Source organism: Fundulus heteroclitus, chromosome 23, assembly GCF_011125445.2.
Source record: "Fundulus heteroclitus isolate FHET01 chromosome 23, MU-UCD_Fhet_4.1, whole genome shotgun sequence".
Taxonomy (NCBI): Eukaryota; Metazoa; Chordata; class Actinopteri; order Cyprinodontiformes; family Fundulidae; genus Fundulus; species Fundulus heteroclitus.
The window spans coordinates 16581046-16603753 of record NC_046383.1 but is presented as its reverse complement, the minus strand read 5'-3'; the positions used below and the strand labels follow the sequence as shown (position 1 = coordinate 16603753).

General features: G+C 41.4%; 1 protein-coding gene across 1 annotated transcript in view; it reads left to right on the top strand.

Annotated features, from left to right (window-relative positions):
• Positions 1–873: 873 nt before the first annotated feature.
• The window catches only part of ccdc88b (coiled-coil domain containing 88B), a gene marked incomplete at its 3' end in the record, with an annotated part of 56537 nt that continues 34702 nt past the window's right edge, over positions 874–22708 (top strand). The window contains 9 exon segments of the mRNA XM_036127603.1: positions 874–1213; positions 3818–3966; positions 6373–6481; positions 15179–15248; positions 15450–15508; positions 17027–17110; positions 17937–18077; positions 21156–21301; positions 21702–21783. Coding sequence (XP_035983496.1) covers positions 1154–1213; positions 3818–3966; positions 6373–6481; positions 15179–15248; positions 15450–15508; positions 17027–17110; positions 17937–18077; positions 21156–21301; positions 21702–21783 — 900 coding nt within the window.

Below are 22708 nucleotides of genomic sequence, written 5' to 3'. Positions count from 1 at the left end.
ATTCATCTATGAAAGAACGTTTGTGAGATTGGAAAGTGCTTTTGTCTCATTTTGATCAAAGAACACAATAGAAAACACCACCATGGTACTATTTTGTCACCAGCTGCACAGCGGTGCAGTTGGTAGCAGTGTTGCCTTGCAAGAAAGTTCTGGGTTCAAATCTCAGGCTGGTGGTGTCGTTGTGCATGTATGTAGTTTGCAGGTTCCTGTGCATACTTGAGTTCTCTCCAGGTACTCCAGCTTCCTCCCACAGTCCAAAAACATGACTGTCTGGTTAATTGGTCTCTCCATATCGCCCTTAGGTGCACGTACATGGTTGTTTGTCCTGCGTGTCTCTGCGTTGCCCTTTGGTGGACTGGCAACTTGTCAGGGTTGTACCCCCCCTCTGCCCAATGGGAAATAAGCACCAGTCCCCCTGCGACCTACCATTGATAAGCAGGCAGAGATGATGGATGGATGGGATTTATTTACAGAAAATATGATGCAAGTCATTCATCTGAATCGAGAAAGCCTCTAATTCCCTTCCCAGCCAGCAGAGGTCAGGGTTGCACAGAGCTTGTTTTATACCCCCAAGTATAATTGGGCTAAAAAAAAAACCCTTTCTGAACTTTGAGGTTGACGAATAAATCTTGTGTCGTTGTTTTCAGCCACAGGGGGACAGTAAACAACGGAGATAATCAAACAACATCGTTTCAAAGGTGGTATTACACCTTTGAAGCCGTTTCCACCAAGGCATACATTAATTACCACAGCATTAATCGACATTTTTTTTCCCACTTAACAACCCATATTTTATTGTATGCCATCTACTTTTAATCCTGAGAGATAAGGTTGCGTGAGATGACGCGTGCGTGGTGTGCTGGAAAGAAAAAAAAGAAAAAAGAAAAAAAAAAGCGCAACATGTGCGTTTTGAGAAATTCCGGTGCGGTTTTGCAATGAAACTATAACTGACATGCAGTCATAGAGGAAGACAGAGGCGAGGCGAGGCGAGGTGAGGTGAGGGGAGGGCCGCAGAAATGTCAAACTGCTTCACCCAACTCAAGATGGATCCTCGCTGTTTGCGTTATCACAAACAGAAAAGTTGATGCTACTTTTATTTATTTAATTACTTGTCCATTTGAGCCTTCCTCAGCAAGCCCTCGTTAACGCGACAATGGAGTCCGACATTAAGGAGATAATAGAGGAATTCATGGGGAGTGCGCCGGCGCAGTGGGTATGTCATTTATCATTTTGTCACCTTGAATTAGACAAGGCATCTTGGTGTCTACAAGCAGAGGAACACAGGACGACACCGTGGAAAAACTATGAACACATAATCCGCTTTGTGTCCGGTCTGCACCAGACTCCATGTTTTTACTATTTCCATTTATAAATGTTTCAGAATCTTTTAGACTGGTCTTTGGTCTCTTTAGGTTACATATAGAGCTTGAGTCGAATAAATGGTAAAGTACCGATATTAATGTCTTGACATTGTGCAGAGAGAACCAAACCCTCCACTTCTCCTTTTTGGCTGTTTCCTTTGCCATTTAATGACCAGCGGTTGTTTCTGTCAGTCTCAACACTTCCGTGTCCTGTGGAGCTGTTTTGAAAATAACACTGTTCACAGCTCCGTGCAAAACATTTCAGACAGCTTCATCCATTTCACGTTGTGTGACTTTACAACCACAAAATAGGTTTTGAATATATATATATATATTTTTTTGCAAGTAAAAAAATCTCTGTTACTCTAATACCCCCCAAGTCCACCTGTTTGAGATTTAATCTTTGTGTCACCTCAGCTGGTCCGTACAGGCCTCAGAGGTTTGTAGGAGAACATTAGTGAACAAATAGCGGCATGAAAACCAAGGGACACAGCAGAAAGTTTTAGAGACAGAACCACATTAAATCAGAGAGTCAATACAGAGGCAAATGGCGAGTGTGGAGCAGCTACAGAGACCCACTGCTCCGGTGGGGACATTTCTGCCTGCTAGAAAATCTGCCGTTAAAGGAGTAATGAGAAGAAAACCACAGGAAGTCCAATTGAAAGGTTGCAACACACTGTTCAGTAGATGTGGGAAATCCAGGTTTAGAAAGTTACAAGCCGGTCCAGAGATTAGTTTCAGCCACTTGCATTTCCAGCTGGGGACTAAAATTACCCAATTAAGTGAACAAAATGAAGGAAAGTTAGGTCGAGTTTTCAATTTCTGAAGCTGGATTTATCCACCTGTGCCTGAGAGGACACAGCAAACATATGGACAAGGTGCTCCAGACAAGATCAACAACTTACTTTTTGGCCTATGTAGAAAGTGTGGTGGAGCAACACTGCACGTCGCTCTAGATTTATAAAGTATCCTCGCTCTGAAGTATGGTGGCGGCGGCGTCATGCTGTGGGGAGGCTTTGCTTTAGCAGAAAGAGAACAAATGGGAAGGTGGCTATAGGGCTAAAACCTGGGCGAGTCTGATCCTGGAAGTAAACCTGTTAGAGGCTGCAAAAGACTTGAGACTTGAGGTTGAGGTTTCCCTAACCCTTCCAGCAGGACAATAAGCCAAAAGACGCAGGCAGAGATCCACAGACTGGTCCTCTAGGGCTGGCGTCCTGCATGTTTTAGATATGCCGCTGCTCTAGGAGTCTGAATCAAATGGCTTTAATTACCTCCTCAGCGTGTCATCACGTTCTGCAGTAATGACCCGTTCATTTGCTTCAGGTTTATTGAACAAGGGAAGGATTTAAAACACGCAGGATGGCGACCCTGGCGAACCGACTTTGGACACCGCTGATTTAGATCAAAGCATTTTCACATGCTGTAACGGTCCAGTCAAAGTCTGAATCTAAATCCAGTTCAGACCCTGTGGCAAAAGCTGAAAATGGGTGTTCCCAGACAAAATTCATCCAACCTGCCTGAGGTTGACCTGCTTTACAAAGAAGAATATGCAGAAGTTTTAGTGTCTAGATGTAGAAATCTACAAGCTGATTTAAAAAGCTATTCCCTGTGGTCTTATCACATAGATAAATGTGTGGTTCTGATGTGACAAAATGTTACACATTTTAAGGCAAATACTTTTGGAAGACCTTTTATACACAGTGTATTCAAAAGAGAGCTGTCTGGCCGTAATAACACGAGGATTTGTTGCATTTATTAGGCTGTATTGCGTATTTTTCACTGGAAGCCTGTCAGTCTCAGGGGATTCATCCTTCTGGTCTGTGGGCAGTGTTTATAGTGAATCGCTGTACTGAACCGAACCTTTTGGTTTCACTATTGGTTGTTGCCCCTTTCCAATGAAAAGCTCATAGATGCCAAGTTCAGACCCTGCCAGAGGTTTGTTATTTGCTCAAAGCCCTTCAGCAGGTCACATAATCACTGACGTGAGAGTTTTCACCCTGTGCTTCATATATTGTTGGGACAGCCACGCTAGCCGCTCTGCTGCAGGCTCTCAAGCTGCTCAGCTTCCTCTTAGCAGTCCAAGTTTCTGACCAACGGCGCATTTTTTTTTTTTTGGGGAGGTGTGGATGGGTAAAGAAAACTTCAAAATATCGCAGTTTGCATTGGCACAACTCATCTTAGCAGAAAGAGAGACCTTGGCTGCGGTCCTGGTTGGCCGCCTGTCACTGTGAAGTGCTTCCCAGTGTGAAATCATGGATCCCACCTGTTCAGACAGGTGCTCCGACTCAAGTGGCTTCCTGTGTGAAAATGTTTGGACCTGAGCATATCCTTCCTCCATCCACACGCTTTTCTTTTTTTTTTTTTTGCTCCTGTTTTGTTTTTGCAATTTTATTTTTGTCTACCTCTTAGTTCACACTAGAGACTAAACTAATCTCGCAAAATTCTCCCTCCTGCAGGTTCAGCTGTTTGAGAATATGGTGGAGAACGAGAGCAGCATCCAGCTCTACAGCCAGTACATGGAAGTGAACTCGGTTACCCAGAGTGCTCTGGACCGCTACAAGAGGCTGACCAATGGGGTGTTCCTCAATGAGGTCATGAGGATCATGTAAGAATAGTTTAAGATTTTGTCTCATCGTTGCATCGCTGCCATTCACAGAGACTGCAATGACAGCGACCACAGAGCAGAGAAATAAACGCTAACTTTGTTCAGTTCTTTCAAAACAGTGGCTAAAGACGGATATGGATGAGACAAATGAAAATAAAAGCATTAGGAAAATTAGAAACATAAACTGGACTAATTAAAGCTTTGAAGGAAACATATCGATCCTGAAAGAACTCTAAATGAATAGAGGCTGTCAGACATTTATTCTCCAGTATGACTTTGGTTCATAATACTTGAGTGAAAATCATTAAATAGCAAAGAATTGTGACCTAAACAAATCATTTAATATATCATATTAAACATCATATATAATCATGTGAGAGAGGAACATTTAAATAAGCCCCCCTCTCATCTAAAGGAAACATGTATAAATGCCTTTTTCATTCAGAGACCCTATAAACTGTTTTATAAACATGAAATCATCATTTTCATTAAAACATAAACCCAACATTTTATGTTAAGAAGTGTTTTATGCAAGATTAGTGGTGTTTGATTGGGCTAGAAGCAAGTACTGTTCATTTCAATAGTGAAGGCATTTTAAAAAGATAAAAACAAACTATTATCACTCTGTAAAGGCCAAATGCAGAAAGAAAACAGCTGTTTTTTTAAGTAGCAAGTGCATCACGTCACATTTAGAAAAAAAATCCTTGGTTATTTTGCTTCGTCCCGACACTGGAGACTGAACAAGGTGAATAGCTGCAAAAAAAAGCGTCAAACTAGTTGATGCTGTCCGTCTAATATTCATACATTTATAATTAAAGTATTTAAAGATGCAGTTCTTTCTGGTGAAACATTCAGCTAATTATAGACAAAAGCCTAAGTATGCAGTAGTCTTCGCTTTCAGACAAGAGCGATAATTAGAAAGTTTAACCTTGCTTTGGTGTCCTGAGACAGAAAGATCTGTGAGCTGCATAAAGATTTAACTTTCCTTTCCAACTATGTTTTTGGAAAGGGACCGTGTTGCTGTAAATCCATACGCAGGGTTATTAAAATGAGCGCTTTAGCTTTTAAAATTCTTGCAGCCCCGCGTATGGACCTGTCCCAGAAAAACACGATGGCAGGATAAATGTTTACCAGTGGTGGAGCACATTTCAGGAAGATTTCTTTTTCATTTTTTGTGTGTAAACGAGGTTGTCAGGAGTAGTAATAAGTAGTAACTAACTACCCTGCTAAAGAAAGCTGTGGGAGGGACGTTGGTTTGGTGAATCAGGAAGAGATTCTTACAGATGAGTCCAGTTATAGTAGCCACTCAACAGCAAGTCTCCTATGAGAGACAATGTCGACTAATGTAATTAACTTAAACTCTAATCTTTCATGGACCAACACAAAGTAGTACAGAATTGTGAAATGCAAGGGACATGATTGATAGTTTTCAATTATTTTTTACAAATATGAATATGAAAAGTCCCCAGGGTCCTGTTTTTAGCTCTTTCCCTTTCCTACCAACTGTGACCGGCCTCCCTGTGTCCACAGCATCACACTGCCTTCACCATGTTTAAATCATAGTAAAAGGGGAGAATCTGCCTGAGCTAGTTTCTGACATGGATTTTTTTTTTGGATGGATGGATGTTAAATTGGACAGTTTAACTGATAAAGACAACTCTGGTTTTCAAGGGTCCTCTAAATATATCTCCGGTCTATAGATATATTTATGCCTCTGAATCGAAGACGATACATTGGATAACATGGAGTACTTGTTTGCACCCTGGGACAAATGAAACCGTTTATGCATAAATACCTTCAAAATAGATTATTCCCATGAGTGTATTTCTAATTAACGAACGAACCAAAGCAGTGAACACAGCAGACATTATATCCTCTTTTCTCTGAGCCACAGCACAGCCTCAGAGAGTTATAAGCATGGCAGCAGAATCTTAATGCTCTCTGCCTGCATAAAATGTGATGTAACATTCATCACCCACCCTTTCATAACCTCACATTGTTCTGCGGCTTCTGAGAAAGAACGGCTGGCTTGAATGTACGACCCCACAAAATTCGAGTAAATCACAAAACGGGGTTCTGCACGCTCGCCGTCTTGTTAGTCATCCTCACTGAATTTCTTTTCCTCTTGTTCAGATTTCTGCAGGAGAAAACCTTTTGTCTGCTAGATCCCAGTGTTTGTGGACCAGCTGATTCATTGGGACTGACCTGAGCAATGTTTTTTCATCAAATAATTGCATGTGGATCCACACTGCCCGCTTCCTGGGCTCATTAATATTTTATTTTCTCTGCTTAAATGAACTGTTGAACAAGAGTTTCTTATCTGAAGAGATGTGGTGCTGGGCTGCTTGATCAAGCAACATTGTACTCAGTAGAGTGTTTTTTTTTTTTTTTCTACTGTTCACCCAGAGACCCAAACCCCAAGGTGGAGCGGCTCTACAACAGCGAGAAGGATGACCACATGCTGAGAGTCCAGAACTTCTCCATTTTAAATCGGCACCTCAGGGCCTTCTACCAGGTAGGGGAGTGTCAGGGGTTAGGAGGTAGAACTGAGCTATTAAATTATGACCCTATGCACACAACAACATATTTTGGTTAAAAGGGAAAGTTTTGTTGCAGTTCTTCTGCTCGTGCGCACCACAACTGGGGCACATTTTTTTTCCTCTGACAACGGCACGATCCGAAAACAGTTTCTAGAGTGGAAGGATTCAGAAACATCCCGGTCTTTATGCCATTTTTTATCATTTCTACTAGTGTCTCGTGCTGGGAGAAGAGATCGCATTTATAAAGTTTCTATGTAGATGTGTTAATATAAACGGAAAGACAATTGTGTATAGGCTACTTATGAGTTTTATGAATATTTGTTGTTTCTTAAAATAGTAAGAAATTTTGTCCCGTTCAAAGGAAGTAACCCAAAGGCGGGAAAAAAGTGTACTAGTGCTGTATCTGTGATTAACCTGCTTTCTTTGGAGAGCTGAGTTCACTTTTCATACCAAAGTGTGATCACTGATCAGAGTAAAATCCTGAAATCACTTAAAGAAAAAAAGAATCCATCTGACAACTTAAGAAGCTAAACTTGTGAGAAATTAAGAAATTAATGAAACACTTAACTGTAGCTGATGAATATAAGCTAAATAGCTTCAGCCTAAGAAGCGAGGTGATAAAACTATAGTAATAAAAGAGACTTAAGGACAGACTAAAATAAGGGATCAGCTAATAGGTTTTGTTGTAACCTCTGTTATAAGCAAGTTGTAGTCTTTGGAGGTAAATCTAAGACAGGGTTACTATAGCCAGCTAGCTAAAGAAGATAAGCTAGTGAAAAATTGAGGCTAATAGGTTGATTAATTTAAACTGGGTGGAAGCACGATTACTCCAGGCCTCGCTAATCTTGTGATGAACTAAGCTATGATAGGTAAAGCTAAATGTAGCCTAAGAATTGAAGCTAATATAAGCTAAGGCAATAGTGTAAGAAGCTATAACCTTGTGAAAAGTTGAGCTAATTGTAGCTGAAGATACTAAGCTAACTACAGCTCACAGTGCCAAATAAAAGAAAAGAAAATGGCTACAAAAATAAGATTGTGCTAAATTCAGCTTTGACTAGAAAGGCAGAATGTAGCACCTGGTTCTAAGCAAAACGAGGACAACTACAATCCTAGCCTAAGAAGCTAGGCTAATATAAACTATAGTTAGATAAATATGTAGAATCAGAAGCTAATTTGTCAAAAGACAAGTTAAAATATGAAAGGCTAACTATTTGTTTAGTACTTTGACTGTCATAGTAAAAAGAAAGCACACCTCCTTAATTTGTAAAGCTTCACATATATTGTACCTTTATTTTTGGGTTTCATAAATTATAACGACATGGTAGATCTTGGAACCTGTTCAAGCTGGAAGATTGGGGGGGGGGGGGGGGGGGGGGGGGGGGGGTCACTATGATCATGAGTGCCATGATCGTAGTGGGATTATGTATTTTAGTTTTCACTTGTGCCATTAATTGTTTATGGAACTTATATTTTTATTTCTTTTTTATAAACCAAACCCAAGCCTTTTCTACTTACATTATTTATCCTGAATATTTTTAGTGTTGTATAGCATAATACTTGAAAGCTTTATTGATCAAATAAAGTGTTTTCTTTGAGTTGTGCTATCGGAGGTTTAATGTGGGGCCATAGCGCTCGCAAAAACCAATGAATATTATAATGATGGAAGTAGGCTATTAAAAATATTGCTGCTCATTTAACACCTAGATACAAAAAAACAAAACCATCAAACTAACCTTCAAGTGAGCTCAATTTAAAATTGTGAATATCCCCTTTCACCTTCTTCAATATTCCTACTTTCCATAAACACAGGTGCAATCATTTCATTTTCTGGATGGCAGGAAATGACTCAGAGCTCACTATAAACAGAAACGCCTGAAATATCCTGCTAAAACATAACTCCAGGCTACACCAAATGGCAAGGGAGTGGAGGCTGACAAAAAAGTAAAAGTTGTTGACTCGCTTTAAGGTGGTAAAAACAGAGGACAAGATAAGGCTCAAGTATCAGCTTCAACACATGAATATTTGGCCTTAGGATATTGTGTAGAGTTTGAAAAGCGTGCGGGGGTGTGACAGAGCATTTGCACAAAAGAAAAGATGAAACACAAAGTTCCCCTCCTCAATAGACGTGTCCCTGCTTATTATCAGGCCAATGGGGAGTTTTTTTTTTTTTTTTTTTTTTTTAGCCACATCTGTGGTTAAAGGCTATAGCATAAAAGTCTCTTCAATAGCTCCCAGTATCATGCATTTCACAATGTGCATGGTTGGCGCCTGTGGCATTTCAGGAACTGACACAATTATTCCCTGTGAGGATAATTCAAAACCCTGTGTTGTCAGTCCAGAGAGCAATCCCGACCACCAGTCAGGTGGACTGAGCATGCACCGGCTCGCTTGTCACACAGCATAAGAACACGAGTCTACAAGGTTTCACTTCCTAATTTCCAGTGAGTCCGCTAATGTCCCTTGAAAGCTCAGGGTTTCAGAAAACACAGGCAGTAAATGGGAAGCTCTTATCGGGGCGCTGTAGAATTTCACCAGGTGCACTCAAACTTGGCTCCGCTGTCACTCAGGACGTCTACTTCCACATCGGTCACAGTTTTACTTCTCACTCATGCTCTTGCCGTTTATGGACTCACGCAAGTGTGCGCGGCTCAAAAGAGCACGAGAGCTGCGAACTTAAAGCCGCGGCGACGCCGTGAAGCGAGGCAAGGGTTCATTTTCTCTGCTCTGACCTCAGCGTCTCGAATACATTGGCTCAGCTAATTGTAGATTATTATGTGTGAAAGCAGAGCTGTTACACTGCATGCGCACATCTTTTACTGTAAAAGTATCATTTAAAATCACCGTGAAGAAGCTATGATTCATTGCATTGTGCCTTTTGTGTTTTGGTCTGGTTGATTTACTCTCTGTTTGCTTGATTTGCTCTTTTTAAATTTCTCGCATATCATTTCTACCTTTTTTAAATTTTAAATGTTCATTTTCAGTTGACTACTGATTTATAGAGACTTTAAAGAGAACTGTTTTCCATAAGTGGTGAAATTTCTTAAGAGAACTGAGGATTTAATAAATAAGGTTTCAACTTTCCGGGTTCTCTTAATTAACCTTGTGTTAGCAGAGACCACCCAGATGCTAAGGTAAAACTGCCAACACAGCAATAAAAATGACTTTAATAGCAAATGTCCTGCTGTTGCAGCAAAAAATGTAAGGTATTAAAGTAAAAAGTATTGGATCCTCTTGGTTGGTATATTTATTGTAGATGACGAAACGAGATGCTCAGCATGAGTCTGCAAGCTGCATCTTGCTGTGGTCACAGCAGGAGGTGGAGCTACTTTATCTTTATCTGAGCTTATTGAGACTCAAGATAAATTTAGAGGTTTATGAGAAGTCTAGGTCATTTAAAAAAAATCATCTGCTATTCAAACATGTACGATGTAATTCTCAGACCTCATACAATGGTGAAATCTTTAATTAGTTTGCTCAGTTTTTTTAAAGATATTTTCATCGTCTCTTGCTTTAAATTTAGGATATTGAAAGTAACTAAACTGTCCATTAAATCCAGTGGAGCAGAAACCAGCTATTTGCATTTAAATTGAAATGTAGGTGGAAAAGAATTATAAGATCACATAAAAATCTATATAAGACACCTGAAAATTTCCCTCTAATACTGTATTTAGATAAATGTAGCTGTTTCTCTTTTTGAAATTTGCTCTTTTAAAAGAATATTGATTAATAGTTTTTCTTCAGAGTTTAGCTGCGTTTTCACTAATTTTCTGTCTTGTCTTTGTATCTGACAATAACCCACCCACACTCAGCCGCCACTTTATTTGGTACATCTTGGTAGCTCTAGGTTTTGCCTTAAGAAATACCTTTTCCAGCAGGATGATGGAAACTTTGCTCTGAGATTCTGGTCCATATTGACAAGACAGCATCACACACCTGCAGCAGATTTGTCAGCTGTGGATCATGATGGGAATCTCCCATTCTACTAAATGCCGATTGTGCTCTGTTGGATTGAGATCTAGTGAATGTGGAGCCATTGGAATACTGTGAAGTCACTGTCATGCTCAAGGAACCAGTTTGAGATGGTCTGACATGGTGCATTGTCCTGCTGGAAGTAGCTAAGAGAAGATGAATACACTGTGGTCATATTGGGGGGGGGGGACATGATCGGCAACATTACTCAGGCAGGCTGTGTTGTTTGAATGATGCTCAGCTGGGCCGTAAGTGTGGGCCCACTGGGCTTGGATGAGAGTCGGCTGCTCTAAGTGCGGTAAAGGTTTTAAATCAGAAAAGGTGGGTTTCCCTCTCTGGGTTGGGGGGTTTCTGCCTCCAGCAGAGGAGTTTAAGGATCTTGGTGTCCTTGTTGATGAGTGACGGTAGGACAGAACAGGAGACGGACGGACGAACGGGGCTTTATCTGCAGTAATGCAGGTGCTGCTTTGGTCTGTTGTGGGGGAAGAAGAGCTGAACCAAAAAGCTTTCGATTAACCACTTCATCTACGTTCTGATCGTCTACTATGGTCATAAAGTATCCTGACTGAACAAGAACAAGATCCTGGATACAAGTGGCCTAAAGGTGAGGAGCTCCGTCATCTGGGAGGAGCTCACAGTAGAGCCGCTTCTTCTCCACATTGACGGGACTCATTTGAAATGGTTCAGCCATCAGGTCAGGATGCCCCCTGGACTTCTCTCTTTGGAGGTTCTCCAGGTACTTCCCACTGGGAGAAGAACCCAGGGAACCCTATAGGGACTATACTGTATATCTCGTCTGGACTGGGAATGTCCTCCAGTGTTCTCCAGAATGAGCAGGAACATTCTGCTGGGGAGAGGGACGTCTGGGGTTCCTCCCCTCGATCTGTTGCCATCGTGACCCCATCTCAGATCGGTAGAGGGCAATGGATGGATGGTGCTATGTGTCCCAGAGTGTGCCAAGAACAAATCCCCCCGGACAGCACACCGATAGCAGCTAAAATGTTTAGAGAAGGAAGAGGGGTCAGTGCTTTCATGTTGTTTCTGAGTCAGTCTGTCCATTTTCCTGTGACCCCTGACATTAACAGGACATTTTCATCGTCACTACTGCTGCTCCCTGGATGTTTCTCCTTCTTTAAACCGGAAAGATGGTTGTGTGTATAATCCCTGTAGACTGACAGCTTCTGAATTACTCAGTGATGCCCATCTGACACCAACAAGCATGAGACGTTTTAAGACAATCAAGACTTCTTTCTTCACCATTTTCCACTTCAGGAAGTCTTCTTCAACATGCCCAGATTGGCTGATTGATTGATTGATTGATTGATTGATTGATTGATTGATTGCTTTATTCAACAGACTTGTGGTCCACAAAGAGATAAAAAAAAACAAGAAAAATTAGAATAGAATAAAAATTAAATAAATAAATAAATCTTATAAAAGACTTGCATACCAATGCTTCCACAGAGCCGACTGGAATCTTAGCGCACCGAGAGAGGGATGTGAAAACATTACAATAAGGCTGATTATTTGTGTTAGCGAGATATTGAACAGGGATACCTAATTGAATTGAAAGCTTTGTGAAAAAACATTTTTAATTAATTCGTCTAAAGAAATTGGAGCTAGAAGTGCCTTGGATAGAGGCTGTCAGAAGCACAATGTGTAAAGTTCAAATCCTGCCGTCTCCTATTTGTCGAGCTTTTACCATTAAATGATTTATAGGAGTTATTTTTTATTTTTTTTAACAAACAAAATGCCTTCCTCTGAAAAAGGTCAGGGACTGCGCCGAATGTGAACGAAAAGCATCCAAAGTCTAAAGAAAAACGCTGAAAGACCTTCAAGAACCGCAGAGAACCATTGATCATATTCCTTTAAAAAAGGCAAAGCATGGAAAATTAGAGGTGGTTTAAAGTGTTTCGACTGTGCTGTATAAGAGAGGTGGAAAATAGCCACTTTTACTCTGGGAACTACGGATCGCGACCTCTTTCAAAGAATACAAGGACATCTGGCTCCTTGGGAGCAAAAGATGGAGAAATAAGGACTGATTGAAGAATTTTGCTCAATACTTTTCCCTAAGTGTATCTGTTGCAGAAATCACAGCATAGCACAAGATAATTGCGACGTGTGTCGCTCATATTGTTTTCCTCATTTCTTCTGAAAGCGTGCATTACTGTAGCAGGAGATGATGTTTAAACTAGAACTGCCGAGAAATTTGAGCAAATATAACCCTGAACTGTGCGTGGATCTTGGCGGCGCTGCCAAGCAGGGAGTTATTCACACAGAGACAGCAGCATGCCAACAACAACAAGCCACTGCTATATAATTTTCAGAGTGTCTAATCTGCTGCGGGAGTCTATTTGGCAACCCGAGCCACGAGTGGCTCGATGGCCGTGTCAGGGCTGCAGAGGCTATTATCCTGCGTGCCCTGAAAGGAGCAGGAATGTAAGGCTGGCTGCACATTGCAGCTGTTAAAGGAAGTCCCCGCCTGCCTCCAGTTTATGAATTAAAGCGAGGAGCTGCAATTGTGACTCGCTTTCTGCAGTCTGACGATTTTCCTTTGGACGGATGTGAACAGACTTCCAGAGCAGTTGGGGAAGGAGCCTCGCCAACGTCGGAGTGTGGCTTTTCGACAGAAATGTTTTTAATTACCCGGGATGCTGTTCTTGTCTAAGACTAATTAAATAAAATGAGCAACAGAAGGATCACCTGCTAAACTCTGACTGCATTAGACGTGGGAGGAGGAACACGCTGCAGACCCACATCATGAATCCTCTCTCGCTGCCAGGGAGGCCAGGTTGTCTGGATGGGAAATGTCTGAGGCGTCTGCAGTCCAGCTTGATTCAGCGTCATTTGATAGAGCCAAGAGATTTGTCCAAGAGCCTCAGAGCACAAATTACAACTCGCTGAAACAAGCTGACCACGATGTTGGGCCGTCTGCCGCTCCTCCATCATGTCATTTCGTCTGAAGCACATTATAGATGCTTTGTCGAACAATCGAGAGTTTATTCTGCCTGGCTTTAGAGGATAATGGGCTAAAGGTTTATTGGCTTTGGTAATATCTATATTTTATAAGCGTTTCTAAATGGGAGAAAGAGTCCGTCTTCAACTAAGATGAACCGTCAGATCAGATCATACAGAGAATACAGTTAAAACTTAGAGACTATGCCTTACAAAAGTATTCACACCTGTTGAGCCCTGTCACGTTTTCTCATTGCAACCGCAAACTTCAATGTGTTTTTATATTGATTTTTTTATATGTGTTGGACATATAGATGGTATTGCATAGTTTTGAAGTGGGAAAAAAATCTGACAAGTGGAGCATACATTTGTACTTAGTCCCCCCCTGAGTCATTATACAACCACCTTTCATTGCAATTACAGCTGCAAGGATTTTGGGTGAATGTCTCTACCAGCTTTGTACATAAGTAAGAAGATTTTAACTACACCTTTTTTTTTTAAATAGCTCAAACTCAGTCAGACTGATTAGGGAGCCTCTGTGAACACCAATATTCGGCTTTTGTCACAGATTTTCAGTGGAAAGATAAGTCTGGACTTTGACTAGACCACTCTAACGCATGTTGCTGTATGTTTATGATCATTGTCATTTGCAGCCTGTAGCAGGTTTTCTTCCAGAACTACTACATATATATGTCCATCCAATTTCTCATCAGGTCTGAACAGCTTCACTGTTACTGCTGAAAGAAAATCATCCCCACAGCATGCTGGTGCCTTCACCTTGTTTCACAGTGGGGACAGTGTGGTAAAGATAATGTGCAGCTTTAAGCTGTGCTTTGTATGCAGGTTAAGACATTTTATATTGGACTCAGCTGACAAGAGACCCTTCTTCCACATGTCTCCTACTTTGCTTATATTTTCTTTCTTTTTTATTGCCAGATTTGTGGAGAGCACAGATTCTCCCACCTGAGCTGTGAATCTCTGAGGCTCTTCCCACGGGCCATTTGTTGCTATTAGACTGTTTATTGATAGGTGCCTCCTGAAAACAATTGGTTGTGCTGCATTTTATTTAGGGGTATCGGGTAAAGGAGGCCAAGTACATATGCATGGCACAACTTTATATAAAACAAGAGAAAACAATGTATTCTTTTCCTTTCACATCACAGTTGCGTTGTGTTGGTCTGTCACATGAAATCCCAAGAAAGTCTTGGGTTGTTATGTGAGAGAATACTAAAATGTTTAAATGGTATTTATATGTTTGCAAGGTTCTGTAATTATACAATAAAAACCTTTTGTCAACTAAAAAACTGTAGTATTGTCCTCGGGCTTCATAAAGGTTATCACTGTGTTGTCAGTAAAGGCTACATTATGTAAATGACGTCTGTGACTGCTTATCTGTCTCACTACCCTCATCACCCACATGTCGTAGAATCGGGGCAACACACGAGAAAACTTCACTCAGTTTTACGTCACATACTTATCACTTTCTTTTTGTTTTTACTAGATGGCTAGAGGACAGAAAATGAAATTATAAGTGTCCTGAATCGAATTTGCAATAACCTTCTCGGAGCTTAAAGAATAAATAAACGGACTCTCATTAGGTTTCTCCTCTTTGTTTACACTACAAATTACAGCAGCCAGGTGGAAAATGCTGCTCCTGGCGTTTCTCCAGCCCCGCTTTCCTGCAGACAGACTCTACCGGCGAGAGAAAGATTTGTGCTTAACTCTCCACATGTATCCCTTTCATGCAGGAAGACCTGCAGCAGTTGATCCTCATGCCGCTCCCAAATGTCGCCATACTGGGGCAGGACCCCCTAACAGGTACAAGATAACAACATGATCCTATCAGTGGCGTGTCTCTCAGCCACCAGAAACTCATTATTTCATGCACGGGTCCGTATCTGGGCGATCTGTGAAGCACATTAAGGTGATAATGATGGGGAGGACGGTGGAGCGGGGTGGAGATGATGGTGATGATGATGATGATAATGAGGATGATGACAGTTATTTCTGTGTCCTCAGAGGCAGCTGTGGAAGAGCTCCGGAGACTGCTGCTGCTCCTATTGGGATGTGCCGTGCAGGTGATCTGAACACACACACACACATTTAATGGGAGGTAATTACACTAATAATGCTTTTAGTTAAGGGTCATAAAACCAAAACTTCTTCCCTTTTAAAATCAGCTTCGTGGGAATCTTACTTTTATTTTATCAGCTTTTATTTCATTTTTTCTTCTTCTTCAGGCTCATGGATTCAGTTGAGATTTAGAAAGCCAAAAGAGTTGTTTCAATTGACGTCCTAAAGACACAGCACTGAAAAATGTACAATTACCTCTAAGTATTCACCCAGGAAGTGATTGGAAATCATTCACCTGGCACAATTAGCCTGGCGCTTCTTATCTTTGGAGGTTTCTTGTCTTCTTCTCGACAAAAAAAAATATTCAAGCTCATCTCCAGGACTTTCACAGTTTCCCTGATTATTCTTCCCTGAAGCCATTTGTGCATCTTCTTGGCAGTTTGCTTTGTGTTTCTGAAGGGAACCCGGGATCTCTGCCATGGTGCTAAGTGTTAAAGCCAGAGTGATAAGCCAGAAAGTCTGTTGATGGTTCCAAACTTGAATCAATGGAGGCGTCGGCGCTTTGGGACGCCTGGGATACCGCAGAAATGTTCCTCACATCATCACCTCCACACGTCGACACACATCTCTATTGAGCTTGTAGCTGAGCTTTTTACTCTGACACGCAGCTAAACAGTTGTGCTTAAACACCTTTTTAAAAAAAAAAATCTGTCTTTTTGCATTCATTGGTTTAAAAAAAACAGTAAAGGAATGTAAAGACATGATTAAATTAATAGAATGCAAATTAAAGAGATTAATGCAAAAATAAAAATCAGAGCAGTGTCAAACATTTTAAACCATATTAAATCAAATCCAAAACACTTAATTACAGATTTAAAGGCCAAATAACACAATCACATGTTTCTTTCACTGCAGTTTTAAGAAGAAGAGTGTCTGAAAAATTAAGAGATTTTAAAACTTATTCCAAAGAAGTGGGGGGAAACAAACATTTTAAATTAAGTATCATAAATACTTGCTTGATACTTTGAAATGTTTTGAATATATGTCGGTAAATTACCTAATAATATGTCACAATAAACTATTTTATATGCATTTTTATTATTTGATCTAAAGATATTCCTCCCAGAGATTCATACATGGTGCAGTGATGCCTGCATGAACCCAGACACCACACAATGTTAATATTATTGTCACCGGAAACATTTTCTTCAACAGTTTTTTTGGCTTTTTAGAAATCACAATGATGAATATGGAAGTCATTTATTTTTGGATCTCAGAATACTCGCTTGTGCACATCTTTTTCTGGCCTTCACAAGTCCTCATGTTATATTATGCTTCTATCACAGGTCCTTTTCTTTAATTACGCCATCTTTAGTTGCTTGTTTTATGTGATTAACAATCCAAAATATCAGGACAACCTTCAGTTGACCAATTCATCAGAGTCTTACCTTGTATAGCTGCTGGTATCCAACCCAACATGCACAAATGCACACATTACATGCCTCTTCCTTGTGTCTTTGCAGTGTGAGAACAAGGAGACCTTCATCCAGCAGATCCAGTCTCTGGACATTGAGACCCAGGCAGCCATTGCCATCTGTATTCAGCAGGTTTGTGAAGAACTTGTCTGAATTAAATCAGGTGCCCCCTCTCTGAGATATAAAAAGGTTTTCTCTGGGGTATATTTTGTCCTGGGGAGAGTTTCTAAAGAACACATTTGTCCCTAAATAATATATTGCACAGTATTTCTGTGGTATCTGCCTGTAGGCAAAGAAGCTGAATTATTATTCCTCTTTCTGATGCTTCAAGTAAGTGCGAAAGTGAGCTACTTGTCATTCTGCCGGCTGTCTTGTAAAGACCTCTGGGTGCCCCCTGGTGATGGATCTTCCACCCGTCATGTCCACCTCTCCACCTCCACCTCGCTCACGTCCCCGCTTCATCTTTTCTTGCTTTTTTTTTTTTTTTTTTTGTCATTCTCTGCCATCCATTAAAGCATAAATGCCACTTGGCTCCCGTTTGAAAATACCCCCGCTATAAATAATTGCCAGCTTCACAAAAACAGCATGCTGGATACCAGCGTGGCTGAATTTCAGAAACAACATGTAGCCCACCAGCCTTTTAGTGCCAAACTTTTCAGCCTAATAAATCACAGAGGTGAGAAGTGCTCCTCCTGTGTAGATGGATGCATCCCCTGCTTCCTGCTCATATGGCCTCTACCGGCGAACCTCTCAAAGCCATCAACGTGATCATTCGTTTTGCATGCGCGAGTGGAGCCAGGCAGAATGCTAAACGTACTTGTTTCTAATCTACCCAGATGCTTGGCATTCACGGCACACGCGCTCCGCCTGGAGAGTTTTTTCCCCCCCTGATCTGTTGGTTGTATCGCACTAACGTTGATTTTTATCACAGACACCTGAAGAACTGTCCTTGCTGCAGGTGACCCAGGATCCTAGAGTGGTGCTGCCTCTTCAGTGGGAGGAGCTGGTGGAGGCAGAAGGTGCAGACTTACAGCTGGTCTTCGGCTCTATGGCCAAGCAAATCCAGACCCTGCTGGCACAGAGAGACACGCACCTTGAGGTACGTATGCTCATTAATTTAGGAATAATTACCTCCTCCCTGGATGAAATCTGGAAGAGGAACATCAAGGCTTGCACACCAAACTATTGCACATAATCATTATTAACCTACATGTAATCAGATTTTAAGATACAAATATATAAATAGCACAGATTTAATTTTTAAAACCATATTTGGTAAATATAACAGTTTTGACAGCTGTTTCTAAGATAAGAAAAACAAACATATTAGCCCTGCAAAGTCTCACAATGCATGTGACATTTGATTAAAACCAAAACGTACTCACACAGAAAAAAAAAGCGACAAATGATTACTGCAGAATTAGTTTGTTTTAGTCCAGATAAGATCCAGTTGTCTTGAGTTAATGTAAGCCAGCCGGCCGGCCGGCGTTGGTTTATATGAAATCAGGCTGTGGAGGTCACAGAGCCAGCCTTATTTAAACAATATTGCAATCAGCAGTGTGTAATGAGAGGATTTTATGAGCCAAGACGCTGCTTTAGGTGATTATTTTATAATCGCACTTAAAGATGCCGTAAGTCATCCTGATGATGGACCGTACCCTAGCCGTACCCAAACAGCTGCTGACCACACAGGGTTCACGGCAATGGGAACATTTCAGGGGCAGCTGGCAGACAGATCAGAGTACCGATGTCAGACAGGTTAATCCAGTTCTCATGACAAAGTATTTAAACTAGCCAACACTTTGCAGCAGGAGTCGCTCATCCAAATGCTAATTACTGTAGAAATATTCCTAAAAACACCAACACAGGATTATTATACCCTTACTGTTTGTAATCAGGTATCAGTTCTGCTTTGCTCATAATGATGACGTGTAGTAAATATAGAAAAATATTTATTTTAAAGATGTATACATAGATGTTTCTATAAAAGAGGATGACACAGTTGGATTGGTGCAAATAAGCACGGCAGCGATCTGGGTACTCTGAACGCTGCGTGCTCCTCAGAAAGACAGCCGGGGGGAAGAAACTGTCTTGTGTGGCGGCTGGTTTTTCGTAAAATCGCGCTCTGTAGCGTCGACCTGGGGGTAAAAGTCTAAACAGTTTGTGTGCAGGATGCGTGGGGCCTGCACAATGGAAAGATAGTCAGCCCCAATGATTTTCTCCGCAGACCTAAATGTTTGTTGCAGTCTGGACCCGTCCTGTAATCTGCATTAGCCAAACCACACAGTGATGGATGAGCGCAGGACAGACTGAATGATGGCCGTCCAGAAATGATCAGCAGCTCCTGGGGAAGGTTGGACGACTTGAGTTGGTGCAGAAAGAACAGTCTCTGCTGGACCTTCTTCTGAACAGCGTCTATGTGCGAGGACCATCAGGTCCCGATTAAAGGGGTGGTACCTGGGAACCAGAAGATGCTCCCCAGCCTCAGCTGCTGCCGGTCTGTCAGGAAGCTCTTGCTGGAGGTGGAGGCCGGTACTGTGAGCTGGGTGAGCTTCTGGTGGAGGATGTCTGGCTTAATGGTGTTGAAGGCTGAGCTGAAAACAACCAGGATTGGGGTGTATGACCCTGGATGGTTGAGGATGTGCAGGATGGGGCGTAGTCCCATCATGACCTTTTTGCCCCGTAAGCAAACTGCAGGGGGTCCAGCATGGGGGCTGTGATCCACACCAGTGGCTCAAAGGAAATTTGTTTTGAGCGCAGACGGCAGTGTTTAACCGTGTGATGGTGCGATCCTGGAGAGGTGCACTGATTCAAAGCAGGATTTATTCATTCTCATTAAGAACATAGTTGTGAATAGACTACAAGCCTATACCACCTGGTAAAATATCACTGTGCAGGATGCATGGCTTGGTGTGGAAATTGATTTATATGTCATAATTTTTTATCCCCGCTTAATGGTCATCGGGGCTTTGCGCTTCCAAACAACATCCAGCCTGCTCAGCGTTATTATAGTTATTGGTTCAGTGAGTGACTTGTTGTGTTTCGCTGCTTAAAATACAGTTTCAGATCTTTCTACCGAGCCTCCGAGAGAACTCCTTGCTGCTGTTTTGTCAATAAACGCATAAACTTTGAAATCAGTCAAGTCTATGTGTTAGCAAACCTCTACCTCATTTAGGGATCGTATTACTCCACACTCTGAAGTTCCTTTTGGGACCTGATGTTGACATAACCCCCCCCCCCCAGTCACAGCGCATATTTACATCGATAAGCCTATTTAATTGGAGGCATTTCAAGGAAGCTGTCGCGTCCTATACCATGTGGTAAAAAGGGACTGTGCTTGGACTCATGCCCATCCACCCAGGAGTAACCTTTTCAGGAAGGGAGTGTGAGACTCCAGTAATTGGGACATACTGCCCCGTCTTCTTTTTTAAAACAGAACAAGACAAAAAGTCCGGGAATCCACATCTCCACCCACAGCAAACCCCCGACCCATGAGTCCCTGTGCCGCTGAAGATGTGCGTCAACCATCCCAACCCCCCCACAGCGTCGTAGTGTTTTCATGAACTTTAAAAGAAAGTTTTAGTAACTATAGATGAAATCCTAAAGTTCAAACGGCAAAATAAAAAAAAACTACAATACGGTAAATAGGAGAAGTGATGTTGAGTAAGAGATCTCCCACTGCTGTCTGGGTGCTTTTAGTGAGTTCATTTCCTTCTGTCATTGCAGTAAGTTGTTACATTTCACTCGTGTTTGCTTTAGATGCGTTGGGAAATTTGCTGTGTATGTGTGCTTATGTAAATATTGGAACTTTACTGAAGTTCTTCTTCTCAAAATGAACTTTAGCTAAGCGGCTCGAAAAGCGAAATATAAGTGAGACGTACACTTAAAACACTTATTTGGAGTGTATACATAGATAAAATTGCTGTTATTTGTATGCAATGAGTGGATGCACACAGTTTAAAGACCTAAAATCTAAAATATTATTTTCTTTCCAAAAAAAAGAAACATGAGAAATATCAGGTCAAAACTTCTTCATATTGATCTTTCTCTTTTATTGTGAATTTAGATGCATTTTGAAACCTTCAACTTGGCAACATTACATTGAGATCTGTTTATATTGCATTAAATAAAACGTTACGGAACTTTTAAATGTTTTTTTTTTCATCCTCCTGCTCAGAGGATAGCAGAGCTGTGTCAGGAGCGTGAAGCCACCGGTGATTCAACAACGGCGCCGCTGAGGGGCCACGTCGATGATCTGCCGCAGAGTCTGGCCCTCCAGCTGGCCGACAGCAAGGCCAAACTCCGCCGCTTCAAACAACAACTGTGAGTGTGTGTGTGTGTGTGTGTGTGTGTGTGTGTGTGTGTGTGTGTGTGTGTGTGTGTGTGGAGGAAAAGCCCTGGAGAACCTTTAGTAAAGTTGTCATAAAGGTCAACGTTAATAATGTGCAAATTTTGTCACTCCTCTCAGCACAAAAATGAGTTGTTACTCAGCAACGAGTCGGGTACTCGGTGTAACAATCTAATTTCCACCATGTATTAAAATGTACCCAAAGGTCAAAGTTCAGCTAAAAGTCACAAGTTGTAATTTCACTTTTTCCCAGTACACATTATGTGTTTTATTTCTGTACTTTTTGTTCCAGTTATAAGAGATGTGACCAGTTAAAAAAAAAGAAAGAAAAAAGCAGCAGAAAAATAAGGCTTTGAGTGTTTTTATGTTTTTTAGGGAAGACAAAGGCGATCAGATTTTGGATTACAAGCAGGAGATTCAGACGATGGAGGATCAGCTGAAGAAACTTCAAAAAGAGGTACGGACAGATCGCACACTTGATCTCCTAAATTGCTCTGGATGTATACAAATATCACAGAGGTCTTGATGAGGAGTTTTTTTCTGTCCCTGTTACTTATCCCATTCATTTAACAGGAAAGCTTTTCCTGATGCTGAGTCACAATCATGTACATCATTAAAGATGTTGGAGGCTCCAGCTACTTTGGGGCCCTATAAGCGAGATTATAGTTTTACCCTTAGTAAGTCCACACGAATTAACTTAAAATAATGAAACTTCTGGCTGTGAGAAGGGAAACTATAAATAACCACTGGCCTGATCAGGGTTAAAATGAAATCTAAGATCTTTTTGATATAACTATTGTTCAGTTTATGTCCTTGCATGGCCTCTGCTTAGCCTGCTCATAGAGGAACTACTGTCCATTCACCTTCTAAACTCCAATAAGTATGTTCAACACAGAAGTTAGCATCTAATTCTAAGCATCACTGCGCGCTGTTAATTAAGTGAAACTGTTCTGTCACAACCTAGAAGTCATATGTACGCCATCTTCAACTCGTCACGGCAGCAGAACCCGTCTGCTAACGCCGTTAGCAAGCACAGTTTAGCTAAACCGCATAACGACTGACTAGTTAACCTGCACAGCGACATTGACTTGATCTGACGTTTTAGTCATTGACACAGATAGAAAATGTTACAATATGTTACAGACAGTGCATTTTATCATGTGAAGAACACGACCAGAGTTCGACTGTTTGTCTCTCGGTCCGGTGAAGAGACAGTAATACTTCCTTTTATAAGACGACACGTTGATTACTGTAATACTCTGCTGACTGATCTTCCTAAGAAAACCACAGCTCCACTGTAGTTATTACAAAATGCATCTATACGGATCAGAACGAGAGCTCACACCAATTTTAAGGTCTCTGAGGTGACTACCTGGGCATTA